Source organism: Erpetoichthys calabaricus, chromosome 6 (assembly GCF_900747795.2).
Source record: "Erpetoichthys calabaricus chromosome 6, fErpCal1.3, whole genome shotgun sequence".
Classification (NCBI taxonomy): Eukaryota; Metazoa; Chordata; class Cladistia; order Polypteriformes; family Polypteridae; genus Erpetoichthys; species Erpetoichthys calabaricus.
Genome location: NC_041399.2, coordinates 185,045,355 through 185,060,070, shown reverse-complemented (window position 1 = coordinate 185,060,070; position 14,716 = coordinate 185,045,355). Strand labels below are relative to the sequence as shown.

The following is a 14,716-nucleotide window of genomic DNA, read 5'->3' as shown; positions in this document are numbered from 1 at the left end:
GGTTTTGTGTTCATTTGCCTTTTAATCAGTCATATCTCTTCATTGTATTTCCAATCAACTATTTTCTGTACAAAGTCTGGCTGTGTGTATTTTTTTCAAGTGCTTTGTTGTTAGCTTTAAATATGTCTGCCCTGTGGTGACTCTGTTGCTAAGTAACCATATAAACAATGAAAGAGAACACCTGTAACTTAGAGCACTTTAGGTGCCAGGCAGAAAACTAGGGGTTCAAATTGAACCTCCTCTTACTTTATTATTAGTTTAAGTTTTTTTAACAAAGTTGTATTATTCACAAAAGTATCCATACTTGTAAGAAAAACACATGGGCATTTATTGTGTTCTTAGATAAACCAACAGTTAATGGCAGCACAAAAATATGAATCAACTGATGTTATTAATAGGCTGCCAGTGTTGATGTATGCACACGTCTGAATAAAGGATAAACAGGTTTTATAAAAATTTTAAAGAGTAAGTTCTATGTTCTCATACATTTTAGTCTTTCCCTTTTGTTTCATAGTTTTATTTTCTTTCACTAATGATGGGTAATAATGATGAGGGATAAAAATCCAAATGAAAAAAGGAAGAATGTAAAATGAAAATGCTTCCAAAAAACATTACAGAATTTCTAAAATGTTTACAGCACAAGTCTGAGATTGGACAATAATACTGAGAATTCTTCTTTCCTGAAGAAATAAGACTACTCCACTATCACATTAAAAATTTGTTGTTGTTGCCAGTATTTTCATATTACGTGTGCCGGATAGAAACTTGAGTTTATATTCTGCTACAACAATGTTAAAGTTAAAATATGAACATATCTGTTAAAACATAAAAACGGTGGCTCACTAGATAGTGACACCACATCACAGCTCCAGAGACCTGGGGTCTGTTCTCAGTCACATTTGTTAAGAATTTTACAATGTACATAGCTTAACCTTGTCTGCTTACGTTTTGTCTGGAAACCAGTTTTTTTTAAATACAGAATATCTACTGTTAGGTTGATTGCTGACTGCTAATTAACCCAACGAGTGAGAATAGGAGTGATCTAAAACTGGCTGGAATCCAATCGAGGGTATTTGTTGCCTTTTCTCTTTATAAGGAGGGATAATTGTTCTTTTCTCTACTCCGGGGGAGCTTGCACTGAATTATCAATTTGGTGAGAATGCTCAAAAGTTTAACATTAGGAATAGACTGAAGAGTTTCAAAACAGGAAATCAATTTATTGAGGAAAGTAAGAATGCTACCAAAATCCCCCTAAAATGGGTATATCTTATCCACCTAAGATCAGGGCTCTCGTCAAAATTGTTCTAATGTTCCATGATTCAAAAATCTAATTTGGTCAGTAAAATGGTACTACCAATAGGTGATTTGTTTAATTGTGAGCAATGTAATTTATGACCTGTTTTATGCTTTTATCAGTCAAATGTTTGTAGAGAGCAGAAAGCAGAGAGCAAGTCTCTTTATGAGGAAGATAAACACATTAAGGATAATGTTGAATGGTACTGTTTCCTGGCATGCATCACCTTTTTGACAGATCCCTGTTTGTTTAGAATAGTTGGAGAAAAAGACCAGAATCTCAAAGCTGTGTATATTTCACGGAGTCACACATCTCTGTTTACAGTGAATGTGAAATTCAGGAAGTGTCAGACAAGTAATTGAACAAAAGTGCAGCCAGCAAAAATAATAGAAATCTCTCCAAATATCTATAGAGTTTGTGATTGGCTATATGAAGTATTAAAGGGATAACCCTGGTTTTATTGTGGCATCATTTCTACAATACACTGGCAGCATGCAGTTTTACACACTGACAAGGTAGTGTGAATTTAAATAAAGAGAGACAAGATGTAACCATAGAGGGATGAAAGTGCTGCTTCACTCTGGTTTTCATCACTGTGTTTATTTCTGCAGTGACTACATAAAGCCGTTATATTTGGTGTGCTAACAATCACTGAGCTATATAACTTTTTAATCACTGGAAGTACACTGTTTATACTGCTAAAACTAAATAGGAAGCAATTTTTGGATCATAAATGGGGAAGTAAGTTTGCCAAGTGCCACCATTTGGTTTAAGTTTAATGTAAAGCAGTGGTGACATTAACAGATACTTGGACTGAGAGGAACCATGTCAAAATTATTTTGTTTAGTTACTGTTCTTGAGATAGAATAATCTTTTCCTTGTTGTTAGTCATTGAGTCAATTTGAGCCTTGTTTTAGAATGATGAGATCACCATTCTCTTAACAGCAGTTTTTTGAAAATGCTGAATTGGACCACTATTTTACTGGAACTTTTTGATCCAGGTCTACCAGGAATTATGTACTACTAGCCAACTCGTGGCGTAGCATATGCCACATAATTATGTATTGATGGGTGAACACTTCCTGAACGACACAGTTGTCCAAATGGGGTGGGTTTGTGGATACCACTGTGAGTGAATGAAAAGATAGACCTCTGGAGAGAGCAACATATAATTGTCCGTGACTGAAAGCAGGATCGTCTGTGACGAAGAAGGCCATGCTGGTGAAAGTTATTTCGTCGGTAGGGATAAGTGTCAGTACTTGTAGATTAAGGTGTAGCGAGTCTTCGTTGTTGACGCTTAATATAGCTTGCGTACTGAGATGTTACGGAGTCACAGTTGAGAAACACTTTTTTAATGTCTTTTAAGCACAGAGGAAAAAATGAACATGTGAAACATCCGTAATGTAATAAGCCACCAAGAAAAGTAACATTGCAATAATGCTATCTATGACCCGATCTCTGTAAACAGAAGTGAAAACAAAATCGAGCCCAGTGCATTCTTTAACTGCCTTGTGGCACTGTGGTAGTGCTGCCGCTTTGCAGTAAGGAGACTGTGGAAGATTGTGGTTTCGCTTCCCGGTTCCTCCCTGTGTGGATAGTATTTTGAATACTGAAAACACCGGTATATCAATGTAATGAAGTATTAACAGGAAATTGTCTTCGTGTAATAGTAAAAGGCAAATTATCCGCAACAAACAAACTGTTTTATACGCTGCATATCAACCCGTGGCGTAGTATACGTCGCATAATCACACCGCTTTTTAAATGTTTTTTAAGCAGAGGTAAAAAAATGAACATTTGCAAAATCCGTAACGCTGCTTTCAGTAAGTACAATGGACACGCGTTTAATTTGTCGGCCACATTTTGCCAGCCGTCTTTTCTGGTTTGGGCTGCTTTTGCAGTGTTACCACTTGTGCATATTAAATCTTGAAATCCTTCAAGTAACTAATTAACTAACTAACACCAACCCACCCACACACACAGCTTGTGTGAAACAAATGCGCCCGTACTTTCATAATTTTGTTGCAGCCTATAGTGGAGTCAGGCACAGAGAAGGTCAGCTGCTGAGAGAGCGTCTCGACTGTTGCAGGGCCTGCATCGGTGAAGCAGGTGAGGCGCTAATGAAACAGAGGCACAGGGCTTATTGGTTTTTAAAGACTGCTTCCTTCATTGTGTTTTAACCTCAGTTTTAAAGGATTGTTTTAAGGATCCCATGGGATACCCCTCGCAAACTGTTTTAGACGCTGCATTCAGCAATTCACATCCGCGACAAACATGCCTCTTCTTACATGGTCCTGCTTTGGTGGGCAGGGAAACGTTTTCCGTGTTCCTGCAGGACCATCTAAGAAGACGCATGTTTGTCGTGGATGCGAATTGCTGTATGTAGCGTGTAAAACAGTTTGCGATGTTGCACATGGTCGTGCGTCGTAACCGAAAAGTCAATGTGGCTCAGAGCTGCATGTGGACTGTAGCACAGACAAACAGAAATGACAGTGTGTTTTCCGAGGTGTTGCGTCCGAGGTGGTGGGCGTGGCTCTGCGAGTTTTCGTCGTATCCAATGGTCTTAGAGTTGGTGGGCGTGGCTCCTTCCTGCGTGCTTTCATTGGTGTCTTGTCCGCTCTGGCGGCGGCTTAGAGAATTATATATATAGATTCTAGCATTACTAGAGTTAGAAGGGAATTATTAATGCAATTCAAGGGCATGTGTGTCTGTGAAATGAATAAGAATGAAAGTAAAGGTGTGCTCATTAATGTCATCTACACTGTATGAGTTTGCCTATGAGCCTCTTCTCTTTCAGTCAGTTATCTTCTGAAACTAGAATTGGGTAGAGGGCAGAGAATTTATTTTTCATATGTGTCGGTTTGGAGGTGTTTATATTTGCATAAACTTCCTTCATATTGGGCAAAAAACTTTACTTAAATAAAATATTACTCAGTCACATGACACTGCAATGCAGTATTTAGCGCTACTACCTTACAGCTTCAGTAGACTGAATTCAAATTCTGGCCTAGTGACTGCTTGTGGAGAGTTTGAAGGTTCTACCTATGTCACTGTAGTGTTAGAGGTACTCTAGTTTCTCCCTCATTTCAAAAACATACAGCTTCAGAATTGGTCCAGATTGATTGGCTGTCTGTATGCAAATCTTGTGCCCAAAACTGCCTTTTTATCATTGAATTGAAATAATGTGGTCTACTAATGGACAACTATTATGACACTATTTCCAAGGTGGATAATAGTTTATTTGTCCCGTGGGAATATTTACTGTATGTTTTGCAGAAGTTCAAGAAATATAGAACATCACACAAAAAAAAGAAAAAAAACTCCAGACTTCACTAGATATTAAAGAGCAGTCACAGTGAGGCATTATAATGGCATAATACTGCAGGTATGAAGGAGCCCCAGGCACGTTTCTTCACAGTCATTCATTGACTTAAATTATTCATTGATTGAATGTTCAGCATTGTACTTAATAGCCATCAATTGTGTCTTCATTCTCGTTTTTGCAACTACCTCCAACAGGTCGAAAATGTGACCCTTAAGTGAGCCCGTCAGCTTGTTGATTCAATGGGCTTCTGTTAAAGTGATGTTGCAAGCCCAGCACACCACAGTGTAAAAAATTGCTCAAGCCTTCACAGAGTTACAGAATGCATAAAGGATGTCACTAGTCCCATTAAAGTCTCCTAAGGAATAAGAGTTCGCTCTGTCCTTTCTTATGTAGTTGCTCTGTGTTACTAATCCTGTCCTGTCTGTCATTAATGTGGACCCCCAGGTACTTGTAGCAACATACCACCTCCATTTCCACTCCCTATATAGTTACCCGGGTGTAGAGGCTGTTTGGTGCAGCAAACTCCCTAACTACTTCTTTTGTTTTGCTGGTGTTGAGCTGCAGGCAATTCTCTTTCAAACAAAAAGTAATGTTCTCCACCTGAATCCAATACTCTGTCTCGTTCCATTTGTCAATACAGTCCATTAGGACAGCATAATCTGAGAATTTCAGCAAATGGCATGACTTGGTATTATACGTTCAGTATTTATAGTCCAAGATGTTCAAGGCGACCAGAAAAGGTAATGGAACTGTTCCTTGTGGTACTCTAGTGTTGCTAACATTATTGCCAGCGACACAGTTCTCGATCCTCACAAACTATGGTCTTCCAGAGAGAGATTGTCCATTATTCAGAACACAAAGTTCATCCATCTTTATACCTCAGAACTTGCCCTTTAACAGAGATGGCTAGATGGAACTGAAGGCACTGGATAAATCAAAAATGTAATTCTCAAGGTGCTGCCATCTTTTTTCACAGGGGGAAAAAGGCCTTGTGGAGAAGATAGATGATTATATCTTCAATAGGAAATCTTCAATGTGTGTTAAAGTGGTCTTTTACAAGAGGACTTGCATAGTCCAAGACCAGCCTCTTGATGGTCTTCATGATGTGTGATGTAAGGATAAATGTCTGTAGTCATTAGGTGAAGAGGCTCCTGTTTTCTTTAGAACTGGTACAATGCAGGCTGTTTTCCACAGCTGTTGTACCTTCTGAAGCCTTAGTGGCAGACCGAACAGATAGAAGATGATACTACAGACTTGGTTAGCACGTTCCTTAAGTACTTGAGGACTAACTCCATCAAGTCCTATGGATTTTCCTGTGTATAGCTTTCTCAGTTGTGTCCTCACTTAGTTATCAGTTATGGATAGCCCATACTGAGGGTTAGAATTGGACTCATCACTACTCATATCAGTTGAAGTGGCAAGAGTAAAATATGTACATGGAGTTAGTGGTGCAGTAGAGATGGTATGGGGAGACTGGCTGTTGGAAGAAAGTGGCAGGGGGAAGGAAAAATCTATTAATAAATTGGTTCTGAGCATTATCTTTGTTCATATTTCCTTCCCGCACCTGAGCCATGAATTGCCTGAGTCCAGTAATTGTGCCCTGTCCATTACACACATCGTTTATGTTATTCAGTGTGAGTTTGTTTTCTGCTGTATTTTAGCTCTATAAGAGTCTTACCCTTCATTCAGCTCTTTCCTCAGGAGTACCTGTATGTCCTTCAGTGCCACTTTGACACCAGATTTGAAAGCTATCCTCTTATCATTGAGAAGACTTTTTAGTTCCTTAGTAATCCAATACTACTTCCATAAAAATCTATGCACTGCTTTTGAGGGAACAATAGTGTTGACACAGAACTTAATATACTCAGTGATGCAGTGGTTTGGTCCCTTGATATCATCCCCATGTGACTCGAACATCATTTCCTAGTCTGTCTGTTTGAAATGGTGATTCTAAACCATTTCACCCTCCTTGTCATTAATCTGTCATTAGGCTTGTCTGTAGGCAGGTCAGATTGTGATCAGATTTTACCAGTCGTGCAACGGGTTTATGTTTAAAAAAATCTTTTAACATTTGAGTAAAACAGGCCTGTCTTGGTTTCTTCATGAGTGAAACATAACACATACTGATAGAAGCTTATCTCTGTTCCTTCCATGGTCACATAGTTGAAATTACCATGTATTATGACTGCAGGACTGGAGTGAGTCATCATTACTGGTTGATACCAGTTTGAATCATTTCGGTTCCTGAGTACCTGTTTCTAGAAGGAAGAATATAAACATTAATCAGGATATAACATATTTCTCTAGGAAGGTAATGTGGACAAATCCATACAACTAACATTTCAATGTCTGGATTATAATTTTTTTTTTATTGTAATGTTGCTCCCTTTTATACCATTCCTCATTCACATAAATAAGGACTTTTTAACATTAAATTTACTGAAGTAAATGGTTTTTCCTATTGAGATCTGCAGGTTGTTGTGCTTTACATCTGAAAATACCCTAAGTCCCAAATGTTGCTGTGAGTTATATTTCATATTCCATGGCAACAGTAATTTCTCTTAAGACCCTCTAATTGCAGATGTATTGAAACAGACTCTTAGCACGCTTTGATCATCCCATCATCCTCGGTGAATTCCCCAACCTCCTATCCTTGTAAGAATTTTATTAGTATCATTCATACTTTGGGTTGTTTTTCACATAGCTTTTATATTTGGTGTTCTTTTTCCCGAAGTATGTCCATGATTCACAATGTTCAATACTTTCTTAACTGACCTACGTACAATCATTTTACTTCTAATTTCTACTGCCACAGTTGGAAATGTCAGGCCAGAAGGGCAAGGGAGCAGGGCATGGAGATCAAAAATAATTGTTGACAAATTAATGAACAGTGGTCAAAAGCTAGATAGTCAATTTGAAACTACAATTACTGAATTTCAAAACATTTGTTAAAAATCAAGGTCAAAGCACATGCAAAGCTCTAATTCATTGTAGTTCTTGAAATGCTGAATTCTCTCATAGCTTTTTAAATTTTGGTGATAAATCCAAAAAGCTTGGATATGGGTGATAGCATGTTACCATCTTAACTTTCATTTATTTGATGACCTTACATGCTGTGACTTTTCAGTGTCACATAATATCAACAACATGGCCATAGGCACACCAAAATAAACAAAATGGTGTCAACCACAAAACAAACGAAACACAAATGATGGCCCAAAAATATAAATAAAGTAACAATATAAAATACTTTTATTAAAATAAAGGCGCAAAATTTCTAGAAAATGCAATATGAACCTTTCAAAATCTTAGTCTCATAACACTCAAGGCTGAAGGCAATCTGTTGTACTTTTTTGAATTAACTTTTAATAGATAGATAGATAGATAGATAGATAGATAGATAGATAGATAGATAGATAGATAGATAGATAGATAGATAGATAGATAGATAGATAGATAGATAGATAGATAGATAGATAGATAGATACTTTATTAATCCCAGGGGGAAATTCATTAATGATGCCATTGGCAGTTTATGGCTTCTCATGCTGCTGGAAGACCAATACATGTTTGGAAATTTGAAGACCAAATCAAAAATGTGGGCCTGCAAGTGGGTATGAAAACTCAATATGCAAAGGCATTGGCTTATGGTGGCCTAGCAGAAATGGTTATTTTGTGTGACTCTATTATTTTCTGTGAAGATAAAAACTTGTCATCGTTTTAACCATCAGTGGTTCCAATCCACAATTGTGTTGCCTTATAGTTTTTGTACTTTAGTTTTGCTATATCTGCTTCTCTTCATTCAAAAATTGTGCCTGAATTTACTGGTAATGATGCATATTGTTTTTACACTAGGTACTGAACCTCTTCCTTGCCTTGCTGTTGAGCTCATTCAGTGCTGACAACTTGTCTGCTCCTGATGAAGATGGTGAAATGAACAACTTACAGATTGCATTTGCTCGCATCCAGCGTGGTATTTCCTGGCTGAAGAATGCTACTTTTGACTTTTTCCGTGGGGATTTTAAGAAGAGACGGAGAAAAGCCAAAGAAGCCAAAATGATGACTAGCCTTAGCTGCATGAAGAATCACTCCAATGAAACCGTAAAGGATTGGCGAGAGGGAAACGGCCTGGCAAGAACCATTGACCTCAATGGTGATAAGTATGTGCTTCCTGACTCTGATGGCTTCATGACCAACCCCAACCTGTCTGTTAAAGTCCCCATTGCAACAGGAGAATCGGATGTAGAATTTCATGATGATGAGCAAAGCACATGCACCGAGATGGAAGTCAGCAAGGAGGTAAGGATTGCTGCTTATAGCATTCATTATGAACTACATGGCAATCATACAGATTTGCAAAAGTTGTTAATAGCATTTGTCTGGATAACTTTTACAGTTAGTATACATTTTTATGTACATTTTAAAGGTTAGAAGCAGATGTCACACTATGCCAACAGAACAGATGATGTCTCACCTTAATAAAAAACAGTGATGTAGTGATTAGTATTGCTGCTTCACACTACCTGGGTTCAAAAATCCGGGACTGGTCACTGTCTATATCTTCCCATTGTGTCTGCATTCCAAATACTCTGGTTTTCCTCCCACATCATGCAAATTGTGTTAATTAGCCCAGTGTATGAATGAGTGTGCTCAGGTTGGTTCTTTTGTCTTCTGCTTAATACTGCAGGCAAAAATTCCCTGCAATACCATAATTGTATTAAAGTGATTTGATAAATGAACTGATGGAAGGTAAAGACATATGATTTGCTGTCACACCGTAACTTTTAGAAAGCACCACTCAATTGCTTTGTTCATTTTTTTCCATGAACATTCTGAACACAACATTAGTTGCAAGACATGACCAGCTATGGATACAATGCCAGATCATCACAGGGCACACTCACGTATACAATGCAAGTTAAAAATAGCTAATTAATTAATTAAACATGAATGCTGCTGATATATTGGATAGCAGAATATCCATGTGGATATAAGCAAAATGTTCAAACTCCCACAGGCAGTGACAGCTAGGGATCAGTCCTAGAGCTCTGAAGTCACCATTTAACTAAACTCCATGCAGGAAAACAAGTTGCAAAATAAAATTTAACAACATCAAATGGAAATTAGCATGTAAACTTCATTGTGCTATTGATTTGGAATGTGCTATTTAATTTTCAATAAGTCTTTCCTAGAACATCTATGCTTTTAGTTTACTAAACATTTTTCCTGTCATCTTCAAATTTTAATATAACAATGTGGTTCTGACAGAGGATTTACGAGGTTAGGAGAAGAGCTGAAAAAAGACCTACTTTCTGGAAATAAACAGTCTAGCCACTTAGTAAGAAGAAATGGGCCGTTGGAGTGTCCAGTTTGAAAGTAACATACTATAAAGTATTCTCAGTATTTAAATTTATCATTTTAGCATTAAAAAAAAAAAAACAGCATGCATATAACATTCTCAAGCCTGCTTAATCCAAATCAAGATAATGGGGGCCAGAACCTGTGCTGGGAGCATCAGACACAAGACAGGAAACTATTTTCTTTTTTGATAACCTGTGAGCTCTTAATACAGTTAGATTTTTTAAAAAGAATCTTTAAATAGATTTGTCTCATATAGCCATTTAACTCTTTTTTTATTACAAATTTTATTGTTCTGAATGTTTTCTTTCTTGTTTTTTACATGTTAAATTTTATGCAGTTGCTTATAAAGCCTTTTTTATAGTTTAGTTTCATAGTTTTTATATAGTTTTATACTTTTATATACATAAAGTTTGTTATGCTTTATTATTCCTAGATAAAGCACCAATGCATTGCAGAGTCCCATTATACAGTATGTACTCTCACCCTCACACTCTCAGAGGGCTTGTTCATAAATGCTAATGTTCTAACCTCTGTATTTCAAGATATGAGAAAAAAATTTACACAGGGAAAAATATTTCATATTGAATGTTTTGAAGTTCCGTAGCAGAAATGTATTATCATGATAAGCATGAGGGGCAAAAGAGACTGAATTGTTTCTGATGGATGCCAATATCACAGAAAGGTAGGGGGAGCAATATGGTCAGGTTATTGTCTTCCCCCATATGCTAGGTGGCAGACATCCCCATACTGGGAATTGTAGTCTGGTAGCACAGCCCTGCTGGGGAGCTGCTTGGAGTTACACTTCCTATTCTTTGAGATGTCCGTATAGTCTTGTTTTGGGTGCCCCCTACCTATCACGCTGTTTAATTACTTAGTGGCACAGCATAGACCAAAAAGTACACCCAAAGAAGATCTTAATAATAATAATAATTCATTACATTTATATAGCGCTTTTCTCAGTACTCAAAGCGCTATCCACACAGGGAGGAACCGGGAAGCGAACCCACAATCTTCCACAGTCTCCTTACTGCAAAGCAGCAGCACTACCACTGCGCCACCTGTGAGGACTGTGATCTTAACAGTACAGACAGCCTCATGCACATTCTTATAAAATTGGAATGTGGAAATGGAGGTCACATTGAGAGATCCTGGCTGAAAAATTAAAGGTTTCAAACTAGCTTCTCTGGCCTTCATCACATCAGGCTGCAAAACCTTTTGCTTATCCACTGGAATCCAAGTGAAATCAGAGAGAAAAACAAAGCATTGATCCTTCATACTTAAAGTTTAGACCTCTAAGAAGCTTGAAGTAGTTTTCTAGTGATGAGTAAAGTGCAGAATACAGAAAATGAAAATACAAGGGTGTGATGTCGACTGCTAATCCAAGTGAAATCAGAGAAGAAACAAAGCATTGATCCTTCATATTTAAAGTTTAGATCTCTAAGAAGGTTGAAGTACTTTTCTAGTGATGAGTAAAATGCAGAAGACAGAAAATGAAAGTGGGGTGTGATGTCGACTGCTAATCTGGAGTGGATGCAGTAAGCCTGCATTACTTTTACATCTCATTCCTGAAGTGATAGGAATTAAGCTGGTAACATGGAGGTGATAAACCCAATGGAGTCAGAAATTCTCTCTTCTGTGAACAAGTGACATGTGCATTGTATCTCTAGTAACAGTGTTCCAGCCATATGTCCTGCTGTTTTTTTCATTGAAGTAATATCCTAAATATGCTGCAGTTGCACCTCCTGAGAAACGGTACATTCTACATAAAGGGTTTTATTTCTGATTTGAATGTATTATGCTTCTCTTTTATCTTTGCGGTAAATTTCTGGAAAATAGAGTTTTAAAGTTGATGACTATTCAATACGTAGCAAACAAAGTTATTTGGAAGATATGTCTTACCCTTCTACCATTTTTAAAAATTCTAATTCTTTCTTCAGAGAGATGTTTGGCAAAATTGCATGGATACGGGCATGAGGATGTTATCTACAAAGTTTCCAGAAATGTATGAAAACGATTGTGCTGTTAATATATGTATTTATGTGTGCAAATGTCAGATGAAATTGTTTCTAGGTATTGAGCACAGGGACTGAATGGCTACCCCTCACAGAAATTATATGAGTCCCAGCTTCCCACGGTCTTTTAATATGATAAGCAAATTTGAAAAATTGTGCAGTTTACATTGTGTCTTAAATGATTTCACACAGTGGCTATGTAGTAATTGATATAATTGCAGTAGACAGTCTAGTAATTCAACTAATTATTATAGTGTTTTATTAAATTTTCAAAGAGTTAAAAGTTAATTTAAAAATTTTTATTGTAGTCTTGTTTATGTGTCCTGCTGTAATATAATGCTGGCTATTTTTTTTTGTTAAATATATTCAATGAATAAATGTATTCATTAATTATAAATGAATTAATAATAAAGGCTTGAGCTAGAAAGTGTTAGACTATTTTAATCCTAAGTGCTAGAAATCATATCTGATTTATCTGTTTCACAGTTTCTTCACTGAACCTGCAGCTTACCTAATTAAATGACTAATTAAGGGGAAGAATTCAATAGAAACTGTGACCCACCAAGGGCCTTGAGAAAATACAAATTGGGATGTATTAATAATGAGGAATGCTTAATGTAAGAATTTAAAGTGATGAAAAAAGCAGGCAGATTTCTCAGTTGCTATTTACATTTTTAGATGGTTTCTGTACATCCTGAACTGTTTCCTATCTTTTTAACATAGACAGTAAAAGAAAAGAAATATAAAGAGCAAATAAGGCAATGGTAAACCATGGGAAAAGTCAGATGTTGCACAGGTAGAATACTAGTGAGTAAATCAGGGGCAAAGAAAGAGAGAGGTTAGGAGCAGGCACTGATACAGCGCATTGCCGCCCCCACCACATGACAAACCACCTCAGGATCCCAGATTAGGACTCGCGTGCAGCCATGCAGTTGATGACACAAAAAAGAACAGGGCAAAATAAAGTTTGTATTCAAGAAACAAACAACAGGCAAAACTAAAGTATCATTCTATTTCTTTGTTTTTATCTGTGATTAAAAGTCTGTTGGGGGGTCTTTACTTGCATGAACTTGAGATGGCATTGGCATGTAGTCTAAGATTAAATAGGCTACCACTTTAACACAGCATCAGACCAACAAAATGGTGGTGAAGTGAGAAAATTTGAAAACAAACAAAACAATAAAAATAACAAAATATACACATAATTACCTGAATCCTGACATGCTAGTTTAAATTCCTCACTTATTGTTTAATTTACATTTAGGCATAGATGAGGAGAGGACACTGTGTTTTCATGGCAGAATATCAGAATTTACTTCACTCCTCTTGTGTTTTTATTATTACCACAATTGTACTGTAGATCTGTAAAATACACTGCATTCTTTTGATTTGCCAAAATCGGTTTGGTCCTGACTGCTTCTCAGGATTGTTCTTTCAATAAAATCTAATTTTCACGAATTCTACATAATAAAGTCTAAATACACTGCACAAAGTTTTTGCTTCTTGAACACTGTTGGGTGTTTCTTATAGATTTTTGGGTGCTGATCATGAATATCACATCAACATTTACCCATCACGTACCGTTTTTTGGAGAAATTTTGTCGTGATTTTCTCTTATATTTCTATCCAAACATTTTTGCTCCCGGAAGAGATTTATCAACAAAGGTTTGTGCAGCCTGGACTTATTCAGGCATGGAATTAAGCCAAGTTGGACGCTGTTCTGTGGAAAAAATTTTTGACAATTTTCTGGGCAATTACAGAGCTCCAAGCTACATTCAGCTGGTAGACAAACTTCTCAAAGCATACAAGATAATGAAGTGCAACATGTCACTCAAAATTCATTTCCTCCACTCACACTTGGATTTCTTCCCCGCAAATCTCGGTGCTGTCAGTGACGAACACGGTGAAAGTTTCACCAGGACATTGCTACGATGGGGATATGATACCAGGGCAACTGGAATCCGTCAAAGCTTGCTGACTACTGTTGGACGCTGCAACGTGATGCACCAGACATTAAATACAAAAGAAAATCAGGAGCAAAACACTTTTAATTCTGTTGCATTTAATAGCTTATGTGAAACATAAACGTGACTAAATACGTTAATGTCAGTAAACATATAAATGTCTATTTCTCACAATTCCTACGTGATGCAGTAAATCCAAAACTATGTTTGTGCATACCCAGTACGTACCTGTCACAATCTACTGTTGGATGCTGCAACGTGATGCACCAGACATTAAATACAAAAGAAAATCAGGAGCAAAACACTTTTAATTCTGTTGCATTTGATAGCTTATGCGAAACATAAACGTGACCAAATACATTAATGTCAGTAAACATATAAATGTCTATTTCTCACAGTTCCTACATGATGCAGTAAATCCAAAACTATGTTTGTGCATACCCAGTAGGCACCTGTCACAATCAGCAAAAACTTTTCAGGAAGCAAGACTTTTCAAAAAAATTGTACTGCAGTGATATCTGAAGTCATTCCATCCTAAAACCAAAATCTTCTTGTTGACTCTCATTGAATTTCCAGCTAACATAGAATACGCACCCAAACTCCAATTCAGCATGTCCTTGGACCCAGTGATGTTCTCTTGGGCTACATTCATTTTTTTTCCATTGAAGCAGCTTTCTTTTTGACTGACATAATTTATTGCTGGCTAACATGTTGGTAAGGCACATAATGCCGTTGTTTCACAGTCCATGAACTTTGATTT

At 37.0% G+C, this 14,716-nt stretch overlaps 1 protein-coding gene across 1 annotated transcript in view; it reads left to right on the top strand.

Annotated features, from left to right (window-relative positions):
- Positions 1 to 8,215: 8,215 nt before the first annotated feature.
- The window catches only part of scn5lab (sodium channel, voltage gated, type V-like, alpha b), a 212,276-nt gene continuing 205,775 nt past the window's right edge, over positions 8,216 to 14,716 (top strand). The window contains exons 1-2 of the mRNA XM_051928791.1: positions 8,216 to 8,233; positions 8,475 to 8,918. Coding sequence (XP_051784751.1) covers positions 8,216 to 8,233; positions 8,475 to 8,918 — 462 coding nt within the window. The remainder of the gene's footprint in view (positions 8,234 to 8,474; positions 8,919 to 14,716) is intronic.